The 22529-nt window shown below is 41.1% G+C and overlaps 1 protein-coding gene across 1 annotated transcript in view; it reads right to left on the bottom strand.

Annotated features, from left to right (window-relative positions):
* The window catches only part of znf646 (zinc finger protein 646), a 64819-nt gene that overhangs the window by 27601 nt on the left and 14689 nt on the right, over positions 1–22529 (bottom strand). Inside the window, exon 2 of the mRNA XM_051934891.1 lies at positions 4615–8022. Within this exon, the coding sequence (XP_051790851.1) occupies positions 4615–7754 (3140 nt within the window). The 5' untranslated portion in view covers positions 7755–8022. The remainder of the gene's footprint in view (positions 1–4614; positions 8023–22529) is intronic.

Here is a 22529-nt window from a genome sequence, read left to right as displayed (position 1 = left end):
GTGGTTGATGTAGCTATTTTGGCTTTGAGGTGTGTGGCCACTAGGGGGCATCTCACAACCACAAACCCTTGACATAGCTTCACAGACACTGTTTCAGGTACAAATGCAGGGATTTCATTTTCACAAATACCTTATATAGGTTTCCTTCTCTACACGCTCCACAATTTCAACAACACAATTCCTCCCTTCGTCACTCCTCTCAGGTGAGTTTTGTCTAACTAGTCTCCCGAATTTGACTCATTCGGTGGAACAGCCTGGGTCTAATACCAGACCCAGGAGTACTTCTGGTGCTATCAACCTTGAATCCAGAAAGAATTTCTGGGTCAGACGGAAGCTCCCTGTGACAGGAGAGCCTGTCTTCCAGCAGCTTTCCCTAGAGCAGGGGTCCTCAGTCACAGTCCTGGAGGGCCACAGTGGCTGCAGGTTTTCATTCCAGCCAGTTTTCTAATTAGAAATCAGTCCTTGCTGATAATGAAACTTGGTATTTCACTTAAAGCCATGTTAGCATTTTCATTCATCACAGGCAAATTTTAGTTACATTGTAGATCAGAGGTCCTCAATTACCGTCCTGGCAGTCCACAAAGGCTGTAGGTTTTCTTAATTAGAATCTTTTTTTTTTTTTTTTTTTTCGCCTTATACAATTTCTTGTATTAGGAATTTGTTAGTTTTCGCATACACCTTGGGGTCAGAGCGCAGGGTCAGCCATTGTACAGCACCCCTCGAGCAATTACAGGTTATGCTTGTCTGTCCTTCCATTATAAAGGCCCCCAGGCCAGGTAAGAAGCCATCCAACCTGGACGTGATGGCAGCCTGTAGCCCCTACCATCTATGACAACTGTCATTGTAAGCAGTGTGTTTTCCAGTGTTAAAACAGGTCTATTCATGGCGCTAACACTCTCTGATGAACACACATATACATAAATGAATAAACAGAGCTCCCAGACAGGAGTGGAACAGAAAAGGCAAGAAAAGTCTGAATCAGGACAGTAGCATTTACCACTGGTTTATTCTGTAAATGGAGTCTTGTCAGTGAATGTCCTTTATGGACTTGCAGGCTTCTTCCAACAAACTCCCATAGAAACAGAACTTACAGTGGTGTGAAAAACTATTTGCCCCCTTCCTGATTTCTTATTCTTTTGCATGTTTGTCACACAAAATGTTTCTGATCATCAAACACATTTAACCATTAGTCAAATATAACACAAGTAAACGCAAAATGCAGTTTGTAAATGGTGGTTTTTATTATTTAGGGAGAAAAAAAAATCCAAACCTACATGGCCCTGTGTGAAAAAGTAATTGCCCCCTGAACCTAATAACTGGTTGGGCCACCCTTAGCAGCAATAACTGCAATCAAGCGTTTGCGATAACTTGCAATGAGTCTTTTACAGCGCTCTGGAGGAATTTTGGCCCACTCATCTTTGCAAAATTGTTGTAATTCAGCTTTATTTGAGGGTTTTCTAGCATGAACCGCCTTTTTAAGGTCATGCCATAGCATCTCAATTGGATTCAGGTCAGGACTTTGACTAGGCCACTCCAAAGTCTTCATTTTGTTTTTCTTCAGCCATTCAGAGGTGGATTTGCTGGTGTGTTTTGGGTCATTGTCCTGTTGCAGCACCCAAGATCGCTTCAGCTTGAGTTGACGAACAGATGGCCGGACATTCTCCTTCAGGATTTTTTGGTAGACAGTAGAATTCATGGTTCCATCTATCACAGCAAGCCTTCCAGGTCCTGAAGCAGCAAAACAACCCCAGACCATCACACTACCACCACCATATTTTACTGTTGGTATGATGTTCTTTTTCTGAAATGCTGTGTTCCTTTTACGCCAGATGTAACGGGACATTTGCCTTCCAAAAAGTTCAACTTTTGACTCATCAGTCCACAAGGTATTTTCCCAAAAGTCTTGGCAATCATTGAGATGTTTCTTAGCAAAATTGAGACGAGCCCTAATGTTCTTTTTGCTTAACAGTGGTTTGCGTCTTGGAAATCTGCCATGCAGGCCGTTTTTGCCCAGTCTCTTTCTTATGGTGGAGTCGTGAACACTGACCTTAATTGAGGCAAGTGAGGCCTGCAGTTCTTTAGACGTTGTCCTGGGGTCTTTTGTGACCTCTCGGATGAGTCGTCTCTGCGCTCTTGGGGTAATTTTGGTCGGCCGGCCACTCCTGGGAAGGTTTACCACTGTTCCATGTTTTTGCCATTTGTGGATAATGGCTCTCACTGTGGTTCGCTGGAGTCCCAAAGCTTTAGAAATGGCTTTATAACCTTTACCAGACTGATAGATCTCAATTACTTCTGTTCTCATTTGTTCCTGAATTTCTTTGGATCTTGGCATGATGTCTAGCTTTTGAGGTGCTTTTGGTCTACTTCTCTGTGTCAGGCAGCTCCTATTTAAGTGATTTCTTGATTGAAACAGGTGTGGCAGTAATCAGGTCTGGGGGTGGCTACGGAAATTGAACTCGGGTGTGATACACCACAGTTAGGTTATTTTTTAACAAGGGGGCAATTACTTTTTCACACAGGGCCATGTAGGTTTGGATTTTTTTTCTCCCTAAATAATAAACACCATCATTTAAAAACTGCATTTTGTGTTTACTTGTGTTATATTTGACTAATGGTTAAATGTGTTTGATGTTCAGAAACATTTTGTGTGACAAACATGCAAAAGAATAAGAAATCAGGAAGGGGGCAAATAGTTTTTCACACCACTGTATGTGGATTAGTACTAAAATGTTACCTTCATCACTGCATCACGCTGTGTCTGCTGAGGTAAGTGGCACCAATCTGGGCCAGAGTTTTCTGGGCACTCATTCTAACCTGTTTCTCCTTTTCCACCCTCAGTTTGCGAGGGCAATTAACCTGAGCGCAGCACCCAGAACTGGCCCTAGAAAACAGGATGATCCCTGGAAGATGGCGTCTGACTTTGGACCCAGAACCTGACCTGGAGCAAGAGCCAGGGAGTTATCTGCATCTCCCTAACCTGGGAAAGCTTTTATTTGTTAGGATGTTGTCTCATCTTTTTCACTTTTGCCACTGTGCACAGTTTTTGTTTATCTGGTTTAATAAATGGGAACTCCCGGCGGGTGCCCCAACATTCAAAGCAGCTTGTGATATTCTGTGTACCAGACACAACTGATACCAGCTTTTACACTGCAGTACCAGTACCAAAACAATACCGAAGCAAATAATGGATAACCCATACCCACCCCCACCATCCCGTGGGGTCCCGGCTGCTTCATTCCCCTGGCACCTCACTCTACAAATAATTTTGAGGAGCAGGGTGAGGAACGGGTATTACAGGAGTGGGTCCACCCCCACCCAAGGGTTTCTAGCACATTAATATAAACAAGTATGACAAACTGGGTCCACCTTGGTGACTGAAGCCCGGTGACATTTGTATATTAGTGATGAACATTCTGTGGCGATGGGAGAGCTTTTATGTAAATAATTGTGTCCCAAAAAGTGCAGGCTCTGATTGGGCGCACAAGCGGCTGCTTACAAAGGTGCGTGCAAATATGAGCGTCACACAGGTGCCTCATTATTGTCTTGAAGGGAGAGGAGCATTCACACCTGTGCCCCATTAGAGAGGCCAGGTATTAAGAGGAGCCTGCATAGGACAAATGGGGAAACAAATGAAAAAAAGGTGGACGTTAAAGAAAGGAGAGAAGCAGGCAGGAAGGGGAGAGAGCTAGTACAAGACAGCGAGAGAGAGAAGTACCTAGGGGAGAATATGATGGGACGCTCAGCGGCTTAAGAAGGCCACTCCAGGTGAGTGGCTTAGGGAGCTTGTGTGATCTGAAGCTCGCTCCCGTGCAAGTCCAAGGAAAGGTATCGGGAGCCAAAGAAGGAAGGCTCGGCACGGTGCCCTGCCAGGGCTAAAGACAGCAGTGGGGATCCAAGGCTTGGAGGAATGAGGTTTGTCACGCCGCCCTGCCAGATGCCATGGGCAGCAGTGACCCATACCACAAGTAGAAGGTTGGCTGTGATTGTCAGTTGGGCATCTCCTTTGTTGGAGGGACCAGGGCAGGGTACGCAGAGGAGACATCAATTTTAAAAGGATGCACCAGAAATGGAGAATATGAGAAGCTTCTTGCCTTTAAGATTTCATCCTAACTTTGATGGATTATTTATTTGATGGATTTTTAAATTCCACACACTGCACTCTTTTTATGGATCACTTATTGAGAATTTTGACTGCACTGCACTGTTGGACACTTAAAAGCACTGTTCAATTTTGCACCAACCCATCGTCTGGATGTATGTGCCCTCATCTGTCTGGCTCATCTCTGTTGTGACTATCAACGACCCAGGTTCAGGAGGCCCCCCAATGCTAAATGGGAGCATGGAGGCAACCCACACCATCATAATATTACACAAATGAGCAGTTCACCATGGAGGTCCCATCATACAAGCATTTACTTCTGGTAGTTAAAATTGTCCAATGCTAGTACCATACCGGTTTTAAAATTGTATTTTTCAGCACCACACAACACTAATGTGGACACCTGTCTGACATTACCTGCATTTCAGTGGGTACTACCATAGAAGAGGGCAGGGCAAACATTGGTATGTTAGCATCACTGATAGGTAAAAATCAGACACATGAAGTAGACTCACCTCTTTACATCAAAGTGGACCCTCTGGTGATTCTTGAGAGCGAGAAGATTATAGAAACGCTTCTGGCAAACAAAGCAGCGGAAGACACCAGTCTTGTGAGATTTCTTGTGGTTGAGAAGACTGCCAGCATGTCGATAAGCACGACCACACTGGTCACACCGATATGGCCTCTCCTCGTCATTTCCACCATCCAGACTTTCCTCCTTTTCTGGATTATCAGGAATGGACAGGTTTTGGAACACAGCCCCATTAGACACCGGTACTTCTCCTTGGCCACACTGATGACTGTCCAACTCGATAAAAGTCTTGAAACTAAATCCACATTCTCCGCAAATCTGATCTTTGTTTTCCAATGAGGTCTCAACTTCACTATTTTCCTCTTTCAAGGTTTTTAATTCAAGGGGCTCATTAATGAAAATTTCATTTTTAGTCTCTGGAATTTCCTCGGAATCTGTTGGCTCCAACTGCAAATTGGTAGATGTTTCTTCGTGATGAGTGAGTCGATGTTGATGGAAATCAGTCTCGTTTGAGAAGCTCTCACCACACACGCTGCAGATTCGAAGACTGCTTTCATCCATCGAGTGGGCAGGATGATCAGCATCCATGTGTGTGTGGCTACGGAGATGACTCTTGAGTGCAGAGAGGGTGGCATAATGGTTCCCACACACAGAACACTGGCAGATTTCAGAAATGTCAGTTACCTCTTTGTGATCAGGCAGTTCCACATGCTTCTGGGCTGGGCCACTCTTTCTACGTTTGGAACCCTTTAGTCCAGAAGAAGAATTCTCCAAAGGAAGATTCTCCCTCAATTGTTGGTAGTCATTTCTTGGGTGGAAATTATCAACCCCATTCTGGAATATTAAAGCATCCAACCCTTGTTTCTGCAAAAGACAACGATGGCTTTTGATGCCAGCAATGTCGCCGTAAGTCTCTCCACAATCTGCACACATGTGCCGCTCCGCTTGGAAGTGGGAGCTTATCTGTTGCTGATTGTCCAGTTCAATTTCAGCATGCTCAGCATGCAAAGATCCCATCTCATTTTCCAAATGAGTACTCTCACCTGCGGTCTCTGCATCGACATTGGCATCCTGGCTCACAAGCAGCTCGGCGGCTTCCTGGAGGTCATGATGCGGTACCATAATCACTCCATTAATATGTGATACCAAGTGCTGCTTCCACAATGCTTCCGTCGAATATGTCTGGTAACAAATGTGGCAGCTGTAAAGAGCTTCTGGAGTCCCTGATTCGCTGTTGTCCATGGGCTCATTAGAAAGCCAGTAGGAACTATTCAGGCTGCCAGTCCTGTCCAAAATTTGGGGAAGAGGCTTGGATTTATGAATTCGCAAATGACTTTTTAAGGCAGCAAGGTTTGGGTATTGCTTTCCACAGACTGAGCACTGATATATCCCAGTCTGGTGAGATCTCTTGTGGTTTATAAGGCTACCTGCGTGGCGGTAACTCTTGCCACACTGTTGGCACCTGAACCGACGTTCACCATCCAAAGAGTCATGTTGTGCATTAGACCTCCTAGTAGACTCTTCACTTCCATGCAGAAGACTGGCTTTGATCACAATTTCCTCCGAGGGGGTATTCTCACTACAAGAAGGCTGGAAGGCTTTGTGAGGTGAATTTTTATCACCGTCTTCATTTTGCACCGCAGTGCCATGGGTTAAGTAATGCTCCATAAGGCTATTGGGTTCTGGATAGCTCTCTCCACAACAGGCACATGTAAAAGCCAGCCCATTAACAACTTCCCGTGCTTCACTGTGCCCCTCACTCTCAAAAGGCTCTGTATTAGAAGATGGCTGGTAGCTATCTGCAGTAAGCTCAGGATTTTGTGCGCTAGCATAGTCATGTGAAAGGTCGCCTCCTTCAGTATATCCATCAAGGTGATCCAATGGCAAAGAATTGTTATTATGCAGCATGACATGGTCTTGAAATTCAGATTCATCAGCAAACGCCACCTCGCACAGATGACAGAAGTTGCTTTTCTCGGTGTCACTGATGCTGCTACCCGCATGAGAAACAAGCAGATCTTGAGGGATATCAGAATGTTCAAAGTAAGGAGGCTGCAATGATCTGTTTGAGGTGGACTTGGGGTGGATTCTCAGGTGGCTACTCAAAGCGGCCAGATTATTAAACTGTTTGAAACATATGCGACACTCAAAAGCGCCCAGTTGGTGCGATTTTTTGTGGTTGATTAGGCTACCATGGTGTCTGTAGGTTTTTTCGCATTGGTTGCACTTGAAGGGTCTATCGTCCGTGTCTTCAGACACTGGTTTGCTGTCATTACCCCTTCTGCTTTTAATCAGCCCATCCCTCAATGGAGTTGAAGTTTTGTGATTAGGTGGCTGAAAACAAAAGTGTCTTTTCAAACTGCTAATGTCCCCAAACAGCTTTCCACAATCACTGCAAGAAAAACTTGGAAGTCCATTATGAGTGACTCTGTCCCCTTCGAGGGAACTTGAATCACTGGCCTCATTAGCACCATAGACTATTCCTGTGGCGTCAGGTAAAAGATGAGAGTCGGAATGGTTGCCAGCATTGGACACAACAGCATTTTTATGAGGTGCTTCAGAACCATCAGCAGAAAGCATGTTGGAAGCATTTCTAGGTCTCAAGGAAAGGTTCTCTGAAGAGTCGGAGCTATCTGCTCCCAGAGAACCCGACATGTTTAGCTCATTTGCTGCAGAGTCATTGGCGTGCAATTCGCTAATGTGCACGGCCAGCTGAGACTGACTCCGAAAGCTCCTTCCACATACCGTGCAGTGATGGGTTCTTTCCGTGTGGCACCTCTGGTGGGTAGCAAGTTGGGCGGCCAGCCTGAAAGCCTTGCCACACACTTGACATTGGAAACTCTTGCCCTGTGTGTGGATACGCACGTGATTCTTCAGAGCCAGGGGGTTGGTAAGCTGCCTGCCACAAATGGGGCAGTGGAAAAGTCCCACCTCATGAGTCTTCTTATGATTCACCAGGCTGCCAGCATGCCTGTAACCTCTGCCACATTGGTCACACTTAAAGCGGCGGTCCTCATCCTGAAGGTAGTGACTTTCCACGTGCTCCAGCATGTCTGGCCACGTGGGGCAAACCGTGTCACACTGCTTGCATTGAAAACTGTCTTGACTGCTTTGGCCTTGCATGTCTCTAGAAAAGGCAAAATGCACAAAACATGAAAAACTCTGTGAGGTAACCACCTTGCAGGAAGACGTCTCATTTAAACACAGGCTGTGTTAGTCCACAAGGCCTGTGACACACGAGGTTCAGGTTTTCCATGTCCACAGCCATGTTTCTGTTTTTTTTTTTTTTTCTCTGAGGTTTCGAGGGTTTATTTCAGCATCATAATTGTAGTGTTTCTCCTGGCCCTATCCAGCAGTTTATGACAGATCCATATTAAGGCATTTGGGAGATCTATGGAGTGAGAAAAAAAAAGGGAAGAATTAGGTCAGACGTCTGAGAGTCTCAAAAAGCAACACACTTATGGTTTCAAAAACACACATCATTTCGAGTTTGACACTGAAGCCTTTACATGTTTTGAGCACATCTCATATAATTAAAGTAATAAAATCAGGACTTGTATGTAATTAGTACTTTTACATAGACGAGTTCATTCAATCAATAAAATAACAACATAAACGATTTTCAAAATAGAGACCATCTATAAGGAATTCACTGGCACTGTGACAACTGGCCTTAACCCTGCAGTTCATGGAAAAATAATATCGAGGCTAAGTGAGAAAATGTGCTGAGTTCGTTTTTCTCGGCTTAAGATTTTTGGAAAAATAATACTTTGTGTTCACTGTGTCAGTTCAAGAGTGAAAAGTCAAATAGAAAACAATCAGCCTTCAAGACGAGCAGATCAACACATACTTGGAAATGTGTAGTGCTTTACAGCAATGGGTTATTACAACCTGAAATAAAGTATATATTGATTGAAATTAGCTTGTTGATTCGGTTGGGCCTCTTTTGAAGTGATGTTACCAGCCCAGCACACCACAGCGCAGAAAACTGCACTGACCATCACGGAGCGTTAGAAGATATGAAGAATGTTGCTTCTCACATTAAAGGACGAAGAGTCTGCTTTGCCCTTTCTTCTCTAGTTCCTCTGTGTTACGAGATCAGTCCAGCCTGTCATTGATGTGGACCCCCAAGCAATTGTAGGAGCGTTTCACCTCCACATCCACTGCTTGAACAGTGACTGGACATGGAGGCTCCTTGGTGTGGTGAAAGTCAATCAACAGTTCATTGCAGGCAATTCTCAAAATCCTCTCCCTGTCTCATCCCCCTTATTGATACACCCCATTAATGCAGAATCATCTGAGAATTTCTGCAAGTGATACGGGTACAACGTGTGCCTTTTTTAATGATGTCCAGTCAATTCAACTGGAGTCCACCTGTGAAGTATTAGGTTCACAACACATCTCAAGTATAATTAAAGCAAACAAGTGGCACCAGACCACAGTTTGGAGCTCCACAGCAAACAGTCTGAATTTCCACTTTCATGAATGAGATGTTTCAGTTTTCAATTTTTTTAAATAAAATTTGCAAATGTTTCTGAGAAAACGTTTTCACTTTTATCATTATGGGCTATTGAGTGTAGAATGATGAGCATAACTTTAAAATTAAATCCACAACACAATAAAGCGAGCAGAAAGTGAGGGGGGTCTGAATAATTTCTGAATCCACGGTAGTGTTAAGTGATCGAACGTTTATCATTACTTTTGAGCATTCCTGTTTCTTTATGAACGTGAAACAAAACAAACGTACATCACATTGGCAAAGGCGTTTGGCTCACAATACCGCAAATTCTACCTCATTGAAGATTGTCTGAAACAGATGATAAACTTCCCCCACCCCAAAATGAAAGTAGATGAGGGCAAATAAATCTACACATCTTTTTTCTTTTGTTAATAAATATTTACATTCACACACAAATTAATAACTTGATAAAGCAAGTAAACAAATACTCTATATAAACAAACTGATGGAAAAGAAGAAAATCAAATTACAGGGTGGCTTGTGGTTTTGTTTGGATGTGTTGTCGAAACAGACATGTTTACTTACACATCTGATCCTTCCACCATCTGCTCTGAGCAATTTTCCCTTTGTAGTCGGTGTGTGTTCCTTTAGGTACGGAGCAATCATCTATTAAAAGGTTTCCAATTGACTGAAGCCCATATGGATTTCATTAAAACGCCACTTTCAGTGATCAATTAAAAATAATTTATAGGCTGTTACACAATGGCCCTGAAATGTGTTAACACTCTGTCTTTAAGTGACACTTTCGAGATTACAGATATCAAGTCACACTTCAAAATATTTGCCAAGGGTTGCGCCCATAAGTTGATATAACCCTGGCAGAATTTGTAAGATGTGTACCATTTTTTTAAAACAAACCCGAGTGATCAGGCATACTATGAATAGGATTCAAACTAAACTATTAGTCACGACAGAACAGCGCAATCCACAGCAAGAAAGGAAATAAAAAGATGGCCAATTTCAAAAGTTTGCATACCTTTAGTTTTTAATGTCATGTATTATCCCCTTTAGCATCAATGGCAGCTTTCCATCTTCTCCGATAGTAAATGAGGCTATATACAGTATTTTCTCAGGTGTTCGAAATCTTTCTGAGTCTACCGGACTGTCTCTTAATATTAATGGAAACCCTAATTTTCCACTCGTCAGTAAGAGTTTGAACACTGATCTTCGGATGCCTTTTTATGTCCTTTTTCTGGTTTATAAAGTTGAGCTAGTTTTTCACACAGATCTTTGGATAGCTCTATTGCTTCAGTAACCAGTAAGACTCTACTTACTTTTGTCAGCACATTACTGCAGGCCTGAGCTACCACCAAGTTGTCTGTGCTCATCCTGTTAGATCTCCCTTCGGCCTTTGACACGGTCAACCACCTGATCCTTCTTGCCACCCTGTCTGAGCTAGGCATCTCTGGGACAGCCCCAAGGTAGTTTGAGACGTCTTCAGGGAGATCTTACTGTGTGTCCTGAAGTGGAAAGACATCAAGAGTGCACCAAGCAAGCATGGGGTTACACCAAGGATCGGTGCCGGGCCTTCTCCTCCTCCTCCTCCTCTCTCTCTATACACCTCTTCACTAGGCCCTACCATCCCATTAATTTTCCTCTCTGTGCTATGCTGTGCTCTACCTGTCATTCCCTCCAGAGGACCTCATGGAATCAGCTAGAATTTCTGCATGTCTCACTGACATTGTAACCTACATGAAGGAACACCATCTCAGGCACAACTTGCCAAAGATGGACTTTCTTGTTATCCCAGCTTGCTTGTCTATTCAGCTCCCCATCTTTGTTCAGTTTCTTTCATTATCGCTAACACCAAGCTGGGAAACAACCTTGGGGTGGTGATCGATAACCAGCTGTCCTTCAAGGACCGTGATGCATGTATAAAATTCTCATTGATGAGATGTCTCCTCTGTGTATAAATCCTGCCTAAGGTACATACTACACTGAAGAAGCTCAACTCCAGACAGCTTCAGGTGGACCCACTCGCCCAACGAGCTGTCCTTCAGGGATCATGTTGCTACAGTCTCCTGGTCTTACAGATTCACTCTATACAATATCCACAAGATCAGATCATATCTAACATAGTATGCTACAGGATTTGTTCTGGTCGCACCTGGACTAATGCAACTCTGGCAGGAGTACTGCCATATGTCACCAAGCTGTTACAAATAATTCAAAATCCACTTCACTACACTGGCTTTCTGTAGCGACTTATATTAAGTTAAAATCCTTGATGCTTGCCTACAGAGTAGTCAATGGGTCAGCAAGTAAATTTCTGGAGACACTTATGAGGTCCAATGCTCCTTCTCAATCACTCAGGTCTGCTGTTGGTGTCTGGTGATACCACCTCTGCATGGTATCCAGACTTCTGGTAGTGCAGACTCTTTTCTCAAGAAGCTCCTAGTTGATTGAACAAGCTGCCAACTTCCATTGGAAATTCTTAATTCCTTCAATGTTTTTAAGATGTCTTGGAGGACTCTCCTGTTTGGTGAATTTCTTTCTAGCTGATATTAGCTGTTAGGTTTTGCAACTTAAGAATAGCAGCTCACTTGTATTTTATTCTGAGCTGTTCACCTTTGGTGATCCATTTGTAATCTTGTCCTGTCACACTTGTTCCCAAACAGTCCCCCAGCATGATGCTCACACAATTATGTTGACATCTTTTGTAAGTTGCTTTGGAGAAAAGTGTCTGTTAAGCAAATAAATGTAAAATTAATGAAACTCTGGATGCGATGCAATGCACAAGGGTCTCTCAAGAGTGAAGAAACTCACTGACTATTCAAACACAGACACTAATTACGTTCCAGCAGGGCAAAGGCATGGATACTTATTCTCCTGGCTATGTCAGCTTCAGTGTATATTATTAGGCCTAACATTCAAGGGAATTTAAAGTTTTCATCAGGGAAATATGTATGATTTCAGTTATCTTTATGACTATTAAAGGACACACACAGTTCTGTGACGATAAATAGCTTCCTCTGAGTACTATTCCTAAATAAAAGAATGGTGTTTTTCCTGATCACTCATATTTTCCAAAAATGGTTAACATTTTACTAATTCTGCCAGGGGTATGTAAACTTATGAACACAATTGTATAATACGCATGTATACTAATAGATGCACTTTTTTTTTTCTGAGGTCTTCACATGTGAGGAAGCAGATAACCACCTAGTGGTAACAGGGACTACTAAGGAGGTACTGAGTGATTTAGAAATTGTAGAGGGAGACGTGCTGCCTAGATTTAATAGACTAACATCAAACAAATCACCAGGACCAGAAAATATTTATCCTATAGTTCTTAAGGAGGACAGCAACTATATATATATAAACCCTTGACCCATATTTTTAGGAAGTCACTGCACACTGGGGAAATTCTAAAAGAGTGGAAAATGGCAAATACTACCTTGTTATATAAAAAGGGTTCAGTTTTACTGAAGAGTCAGCATAGGTTCAGATGAGGACAGGTCAGGTTGGGGAGTATGCACTGGTACAGCTCGTTGCCACACTAACAACACGATAAAACAGCTCAGGATCCCGGTTGGCAACCCCCCCAGGCAGACACGCAGTCCAGTACCACCCACTGGAAATGACCATCTATCTGCCACAGTCAGGTGTTATGTGGGCATCCCCTTGGCCTGGTCCCTCAACAATGAGTATCCTGCAAGCTGGATTATCAACGGGGAATCACGCAACACGGCTGTTGTGCCATAACTGATGCTCCCTCATAGTATAGGTAATGTGCATCATTCAAGATTCCATAAGCAACTGCTCGTTTGACACAAAGTCAAACCAGTGGTACCCAAGGATTCTCTGAAGAGAGACAGTACCAAAGGAGTTCCGTCTTCGTCTAAAGACTTTTGCATAGATATTGGTAGAGCCACACACCCTTTTCCAGTGACATCATGAACCCCCCAGCTCTAATAATCTGTCTACTGACTTCACAGGTAGAGCCACCAGAGAGAAGAATGTTGCTGCCAAGTTAAGTAAACTACTCGACACATTTGACATTCCAAAGACAGACACACTGCTGACGGCTGTGAGCAAGAAGTCATTAAAGGCCTCAGTCTTGGTTTTTATCTAGAACACTCGCAAGCCCAGACACTCAGACTACTCGCTCAGTCTCTCAAGAGCCCTGAACAGAGCCTCCAATGACTCCACGAAGATCACCGCATCGTCAGTAAAGTCAAGATCAGTGAATCTTTCTTCGCCAACAAATACCCCACAGATAAGGAGGTTGTGTTTTACTAACATGCTGGAATTCTATGAGGAAGCAACAAAAGCATACAATCAAAGTGGAGCATAAGATATTATTTACCTTGACTTTAAGAAAGCACTCGATAAGGTGCCACATGAGAGGTGGGAGTTCAGGTGCGGCATATAGTTGGGTGCAGAATTGGCTCAGACACAGGAAGCAGAGGGTGATGGTGCGAGGAACACTCTCAGAATTAATTGTCTGATGTTAAGAGTGTTGTCCCACAGGTGTCAGTGCTGCGGCTGCTGCTATTTATATATATCTATACTAATAAAAGGCAAAGCCCTCACTGACTCACTCACTCACTCACTCACTCACTAATTCTCCAACTTCCCGTGTAGGTGGAAGGCTGAAATTTGGCAGGCTCATTCCTTACAGCTTACTTACAAAAGTTAGGCAGGTTTCTTTTCGAAATTCTACGCGTAATGGTCATAACTGGAACCTCTTTTTTGTCCATATATACTGTAATAGACTGCACCTTGATGGCCGTAGGAGGCAGAGTTGCGTATCGCGTCATCACGTCTCCCACGTAATCATGTGAACTGACTGTGAACGCAGTACGTACAAAACAAGGAAGAGCCCCAAAGAGCGCGGAAGAAAACATTCATTACACAATTGAGAAGGCAGCGAAACAATAAGAAGCGAGCGAGTGACGCATACAAGCATATTCATAAGTGCAGCTACTGCGGAAACAAACCACAGTGTAAACCATAAGTTTAAATTAAGTTTATAGAAACGCTCCCGCTGCCGTTTGCAATACCATATTCGCGACATACAAGTTTAATGAGAAGACACAAGGTATAAACGAGACTTTGGATCACTTTGTAACGGAGTTAAAATTGCTGTAGCGAGAAACTTTTTAAGTGCCGGGTCTTAGCTAACATTAAATAAAGCCATGGACATTGCAACATCACACAAGAGAGTGGCTCACGTGAACTGACTGAACGCAGCACGAGTGATCACTTCGATGAATCAAACCTGTTCAAAAAACACATTACACAATTGATAATGTAGGTAAAGAATATGAAGCAACTGACACATACAGACATATTCATGAGTGCAGGTACTTCGGAAACAAAGCACCGTGTAAACCTAAAGTTTAAATTAAGTTCATAGACCTGCAAAAGGTTGCCATTGATTTGAGGCAAGATTGCTTTTCTCCTGTACAACTATACGTTGCATTCTCAACAGTAAGCTTGCACAGCTTGGTCATATTACAACCGGAGTGCTGAACTGACAACGTGGTATACAAAGAGAACTATAACAATCGTAATAAACGAACAATAAAACAGTGGAGAACCCGTGGATTAAATAAAAAGGCTGCTTCCTTGGCGAAGCAAGGAAAAAGGAAGACCTTATATGGCGTTCGTTTATAAAACAGCGGAAAAGCTGTGTAAAGGCTGCTTCACAAAAAAACAGCAGAGCGCCTTATATGAGCAGGCAGTCAGCTAAAGAAGGGAATCAATAAATAACTATAATCGGCCCTACCATCCCATAATAAACGAACAAAAAATAGTGGAGAATCCACGGACTACATAAAGGAAATAGGTACCTGAACAGAAAAGTGAGTCTCAAATAGCTACACAATAACTATAACAATCGTAATAAACGAACAATAAAACAATACAGAACCGCTAAGCAAGGAGAAAGGACGGCCTTATATGGCGTTCGTTTATAAAACAGCGGATAGGCTTTGTAAAGGCAGCTTCACAAAAAAACAGATCCTTAACAAATTGTTATTGGTATATTTTCCCTCAATTTAAAAAGGTTTTCTTTTCTTCATAATAAAAATTTAAAAGCATATGTACATATATATATATATATATATATATATATATATATATATATATATATGTGTGTGTGTGTGTGTGTGTGTGTGTGTGTGTATGTATGTATGTATGTGTGTATATATATATATATATGTATGTGTATGTATGTATGTGTATATGTATATATGTATATGTGTGTGTGTATGTATGTGTGTATATGTATGTGTATATATATGTTGATATATATATATATACAGTGGTGTGAAAAACTATTTGCCCCCTTCCTGATTTCTTATTCTTTTGCATGTTTGTCACACAAAATGTTTCTGATCATCAAACACATTTAACCATTAGTCAAATATAACACAAGTAAACACAAAATGCAGTTTGTAAATGGTGGTTTTTATTATTTAGGGAGAAAAAAAAATCCAAACCTACATGGCCCTGTGTGAAAAAGTAATTGCCCCCTGAACCTAATAACTGGTTGGGCCATCCTTAGCAGCAATAACTGCAATCAAGCGTTTGCGATAACTTGCAATGAGTCTTTTACAGCGCTCTGGAGGAATTTTGGCCCACTCATCTTTGCAAAATTGTTGTAATTCAGCTTTATTTGAGGGTTTTCTAGCATGAACCGCCTTTTTAAGGTCATGCCATAGCATCTCAATTGGATTCAGGTCAGGACTTTGACTAGGCCGCTCCAAAGTCTTCATTTTGTTTTTCTTCAGCCATTCAGAGGTGGATTTGCTGGTGTGTTTTGGGTCATTGTCCTGTTGCAGCACCCAAGATCGCTTCAGCTTGAGTTGACGAACAGATGGCCGGACATTCTCCTTCAGGATTTTTTGGTAGACAGTAGAATTCATGGTTCCATCTATCACAGCAAGCCTTCCAGGTCCTGAAGCAGCAAAACAACCCCAGACCATCACACTACCACCACCATATTTTACTGTTGGTATGATGTTCTTTTTCTGAAATGCTGTGTTCCTTTTACGCCAGATGTAACGGGACATTTGCCTTCCAAAAAGTTCAACTTTTGACTCATCAGTCCACAAGGTATTTTCCCAAAAGTCTTGGCAATCATTGAGATGTTTCTTAGCAAAATTGAGACGAGCCCTAATGTTCTTTTTGCTTAACAGTGGTTTGCGTCTTGGACATCTGCCATGCAGGCCGTTTTTGCCCAGTCTCTTTCTTATGGTGGAGTCGTGAACACTGACCTTAATTGAGGCAAGTGAGGCCTGCAGTTCTTTAGACGTTGTCCTGGGGTCTTTTGTGACCTCTCGGATGAGTCGTCTCTGCGCTCTTGGGGTAATTTTGGTCGGCCGGCCACTCCTGGGAAGGTTCACCACTGTTCCATGTTTTTGCCATTTGTGGATAATGGCTCTCACTGTGGTTCACTGGAGTCCCAAAGCTTTAGAAATGGCTTTATAACCTTTACCAGACTGATAGATCTCAATTACTTCTGTTCTCATTTGTTCCTGAATTTCTTTGGATCTTGGCATGATGTCTAGCTTTTGAGGTGCTTTTGGTCTACTTCTCTGTGTCAGGCAGCTCCTATTTAAGTGATTTCTTGATTGAAACAGGTGTGGCAGTAATCAGGCCTGGAGGTGGCTACGGAAATTGAACTCAGGTGTGATACACCACAGTTAGGTTATTATTTAACAAGGGGGCAATTACTTTTTCACACAGGGCCATGTAGGTTTGGATTTTTTTTCTCCCTAAATAATAAAAACCATCATTTAAAAACTGCATTTTGTGTTTACTTGTGTTATATTTGACTAATGGTTAAATGTGTTTGATGATCAGAAACATTTTGTGTGACAAACATGCAAAAGAATAAGAAATCAGGAAGGGGGCAAATAGTTTTTCACACCACTGTATATATATATATATATTTATATATGTATATATATGTATATATATGTTGATGTGTATATGTATATATATATATATATATATATATGAATATGTATATATATGTTTACATAACCTCGTTAACACACTACTTCTCTGCTGCGAAGCGCGGGTATTTTGCTAGTATATATTTTATATATATATATATATATATATATATAAATGATTTGTACAGGAATATAAGTAAGAAGCTGGTAATGTCTGTAGATGATACCAAGCTAAGTGGTATTAAGATAATCAAGAAGGCATTGAATCATCACAGTGGGACTTGGACAGCATGCAGGCTTGGGCAGACTTGTGACTGATGAAATTTAATGACAGTAAATTTAAAATATTACATGTAGGAAGTAGAAATGTGAGGTTTAAATACAGAACAGGAGGTCTGAAAATCAAAAGTACACCTTATGAGAAGGATTTAGGAGTCATAGTGCAGTCCACACTATCAACTGCCAGACAGTATTCAGAAGCCATTAAGAGAGCTAACAGAATGTCAGGTTATACAGCACCTTGATGTGTAGAGTACAAGTCCAAAGTAGGTAGGCCTGATCTGGAGTACTGTGTGCAGTTTTGATCTCCAGGCTACGAAAAACGACATGGCAGCACTAGACAAAGTCCAGAGAAGAGCAACTATGCTGATTCCAGGGGATGAGTTATGTGGAAAGATTAAAAGAGCTGAGCCTTTCGAATTTAAGTAAAGGAAGATTAAGAGGAGACATGACTGAAGTGTTTAAAATTGCAATGAGAAGTAGTAGAATGAATCAAGACAGTTACTTTAAAACGAGTTCTTCAAGAGCATGGGGACACAGTTGGAAACTTAAAGATAAATTTTGCACAAGCATTAGGAAGTTTTCTTCACACAGAGAACCACAGACACGTGGAATACGTGACTAAGCAGCACGGTGGACAGTAGGAATTTGGGGACTTTCAAAACTGGACTTGATGTTATTTTGGAAGAAATAAGTGGATTAGACTGGTAAGCATATTGTTGGGTTGAGTGCCCGGTTCTCATCTAAATTGTTCTAACAATTATATTTCAGATATACATACAGGGTGTGCAATTTAAAATAGTTGTAACTTTGTAAGTATATGTGATAGAAAGAATTCGTAAAAAGGATTAGAAAACTTGATGTATCTAGTTTTATTTTTGCCGTATTTGGGTAACTGAAAATCTGAGTCTGTTTAACATGAAATAAATTCTCCCAAAGTTAATGCGTGGTCTGCTTTGGGAAAAAATCGAGTCACGAGGCCATTCTTTTTTGAAGGGTGTGTTGTTAATGATGATAGCTATTTAGAAATGCTGCAAAATTACTTTATTCCTCAACCTGAACAATTAGGACTGATAGAGAATACAGTGTTTCAACAAGATGGTGCTCCTTGTCACTTTGCTTTGCATGTTAGAGAGTTTCTACATGAGAAAATCCCTAACAGTCGGATCGGAAGAGGTGGACCATTCTCTTGGCCGCCATGGTTACCAGATTTGACTCCATTGGATTTCTTTTTATGGGGAGGTGTGAAAATGAATATTTATTCAACCAAACCTCGATCTTTAGAAGACTTGCAAGCTAGGATAACTGATGGGATTGCTGGTATTACTGAAAATCAGCTTGAAAATGTTTTCTGAGAACTACAGAATCGTATTACCCTTTGTATTAGTAATGAGGGTGGACATGTTGAAAATTAACAAGAACAATAAAAAAATGTAAGTGTTTTGTCTTTCAAATTCTTTTACAGATCCTTTCTATCACATAGACTTACAAAGTTACAACTATTTTAAATTGCACACAGACTTTATGGACACCCTGTATACCTGAGGAAGGCAGACAGCAATGTGATGTGTACATTATTTTTCAATATAACATATCCTCTTTTACAATATTTCCAAGTGCAAAAAAGGGTCATGCTATGAAAAAAATCATAAATAAAAATATTATACATCTCCCACGTTTAGATGACTAAAACTGATGTCATTCCTTTGTATGTCTGCAAAGCCAGCAAAAAGACTAAATATTACTAACATTATAACCTAGATTCTTGCTCACAAAGCAAATGATAAATAGAGTTATAAATAAATATTTAGCCAGACAGCACAAAAAATGAATTAAGGGTTTTATTTTGGTGATGCTAGACAAAGAACAAAGCAGCATTCTTTGCTAGCTTACATATTCTCTTCATCAATTTAGACATCATATTGTTGGGCATATGGAAAGCCTGACATGTTGCATGACCCAGAAAGAGTGAAGATGTACATCTGATACACTTAATAATCAAAACCGGTATGTTCAACAGACGCACTAACGTTTTTAATTGCAAAAAGGAACGCTTGCCAAAAAAACATGGAGGAGAAAAGATTATTCAGGAAGCTAATCAGAACTAGAGAGTCCAAGAAAACATCAAGTCATATGCATACATTTGAAAATGGGTTTTCTTTCCATTGCAAAGCTGTATGGTTTGCTTGCATTGCCTTTAAAAGTGTTTGAACAAAAAAATGTTAGGTTATATCATAAAACCTCACCACTGCACGCAGAGTTATGCAGTGAAAAAATGTCATATTTACTTACAATGCATACTTGGCTTTTTTTTTAATTCAATGCCTTTAAAGTCAATTTAGCAGAGCTAACAGGAAATACTTAAACACACTTGTAATTCTTGTGAATGAGGTTCATGACAGTATTGCATTCACATTATTGTTTTGGAGAAGAACTTGCACAGAGCCATACGGCAACACCTAAGTACGTTTGATAAAGTGCAAATTACATTCACTGTAGGTTTCATGTTGAACAATAATATTCAAAGTGTCCCACGTGTGCGCCTGGGGGGTCAGTTTCCTGGCTCTGCTGAGGTAAGCGGTACCTCAGTCACACAAACACTTTGTGCCTTTCCACCCACAGCACCAAGAAATCACCAGAAGTGGGCAACTGACCCGACTGTGGTATGTGGAGTTGGTCTCACCCCTCTGGTCGGGGCTTTATAAATTAAAAGATTTTTAACACAGGACATTAAGCAGGGTCTCTAAGCAGAGCCCCAACTCTCTTCCTTTGTCCTTGTATTTGGTACAACGTTTTTGACCACTAAATCTTTCTTTTCTTTTGTGAAATATTGATAGAAATAAATAGAAACGCTCATTTTTTACCTCGATGGATTTAACAGTCAAAGATTGTGTTTGAGAGCAATACAGTGGAATATCTCAAAAGGAAAATAAGAACATACGAGTGCGAGCAAATATGAGACTTATGAATGTAATTCATTTGGGAACTGCCGATTTTCATTTTGTTGCACAAATTGGTAAAAGCAATCTGAATAAGACAAAAGAAGACTTCAAATAAAAGGAATCAACAAATGGGACTTAGCAATTGTGAATAATAATAAGGAGGCTAAAAAAAAAAAAAAAAACAGAACCAGTCAGAATAACAAGTAAAATAAACTCTGCTTTATCTGATTTAAATTCTGCAATTGTTTTTCCTTTTTATTTAAGAAAACACACAGTTCAGTCAAAGATACACTAACAGAAACAATACAACAGTACAGGCATTATATTCCCGAAAAACCCCAAAAATTCCAATATGCAAAAAGAAAAAAAAAAAACAAAAAAACCTTGCACCACTTCCTTCCCCACCTACACCAGCGAGTATAATGGTTCCTCATATAGAATAAAACAGAAGGAAAGGCCAAGCAGACTTAAGGCATGCTATTTTACAATAACATAAATAAGTTCTTGCCAACATCAGTCGGTGATTTTGTAATCCATATAGTCCTAAAAAGAGTTGCTGCAGGGTTCCGAAGGCAGGAATAAAGCCTGGAGAGGCCGTCAGTCCATCGCAGGGTGAACACCCACACACACACACACACACACTAATCGCACACTAGGACCGATTTACTATCACCATCACATAACCTCTATGTCTTTGGACTGTGAGAGGAAAGCCACGCAGACATGGGGAGAGAACTTGCAAGCTTCACACGGGGAGGACCCAGCACATCACCCTGGTCTCCTTACTGTGAGGTAGCAGTGATACCACTGTACCACCATGCCACTCTTAAAATCCCCCCAAGTGAGAAATAAATTTAATTTTTTTCCCATCCAATCTTCTCCTTATATACTACGCTACTGTGACTGTTCGTTTGTCCGTCCAGGATTTCAAATCACCTGTAGCTCGCAAACCGTTTGAACTATTGACCTGAAATTTGGTACACATATACTATGTGACGTCTATTATCAGCTTTTTGGGTGATGATTGACCTCCAAGGTTAGTCCTCTTTTTATTTTTATTATTTTGAAGAATCAACTCTCGGCAACAGCCAGCAGGGCGGCCATGCGGCGCATGCGTACGGACGTCATTCTCATTTCCTACCACCTTCACTGTCACTTCCCCTACCTCTTCATATCTTAAATCATTCTTGAGGCAGATTGAAGACTCAAGTGAAAAATTAAGGAAAATGTACTGAGTAATTGCAACACAATCACTGACTTAATCCATTTTAATGCAAAAAGATGCTGACGAAAGAAGAGAAGACGCGGGCCGCTAGGGTGGAGAAAAGAAGAGCTGCTCACGAAGCAGCAAGCATATCAACCTCTGAGCAAACGAATGATAAACGTACAGAGAAAGAGGAGGAAAACTATGAATGCTCAAATCAAGTGTATTCACTGCATGTTACATTACTAGTTTCAGATAATATAAGATCTTACTTTCCTAACAGGTTATAAGCAGGGCTGTGGAGTCAAGAGACAATTTTGGGTACCTGGAGTTGGAGTCAGAGTCGGCAAAAATGTACTGACTCTGACTCCTAATAAATTAAAATGTAATGAAAAAAAAAATAAAGCAAGTTTAAAGGTCTCATTTCACAAACAACAGTCATAAGTAAGAACTTCTCTGATGTAAGAATAAAGCCCAGTGCATAGTTGTGTTACTACTCGTGTGAAATTCAGCTGAGTTATTATACAACCTGACATTCACATATTGTAATCTGGATTATGGTACATTACAAAAACTGTTTTTTTATTTTATTTCAGATATAATGTGTTCAACAAGTTCATTTGAGTGTAAACAAGTGTAATGATGTAGGTGGAGGTGTGTGCTATGGCCTGATGTGTGTTCAGGGGTTCTTGTCTTTTGTTTAAACTGGCCAATATGGTAGACAGTCAGCTTCCTAGCCAGCAGTTCTGTAGTTAAATGACAATGTGTATGTTGCCTTCCTTTAATCAATATGGAAAATACATTAGCATATTAAATACCGAGGAGTCGGAGTCGGGGAATCAGAAGTACCAGAAACTAAGGAGTCATAGTCGGTGTCGAAGGATTTATCTACCGACTCCACAGCCCTGGTTATAACAGGTGGATTTGGGTTCTTCCAGTTAAGCACAAAATGTCTTCATGCAAAAAATATAAGATACAACAACAGCATTTTTAGTACAATAAAATAACTCATCTAGTATTATTATCTTATATTAATTATCTTTA

Source organism: Erpetoichthys calabaricus, chromosome 12 (genome assembly GCF_900747795.2).
Source record: "Erpetoichthys calabaricus chromosome 12, fErpCal1.3, whole genome shotgun sequence".
NCBI classification, from domain to species: Eukaryota; Metazoa; Chordata; class Cladistia; order Polypteriformes; family Polypteridae; genus Erpetoichthys; species Erpetoichthys calabaricus.
The sequence above is the reverse complement of the archived record's forward strand: the minus strand, read 5'-3'. Positions and strand labels throughout refer to the sequence as shown.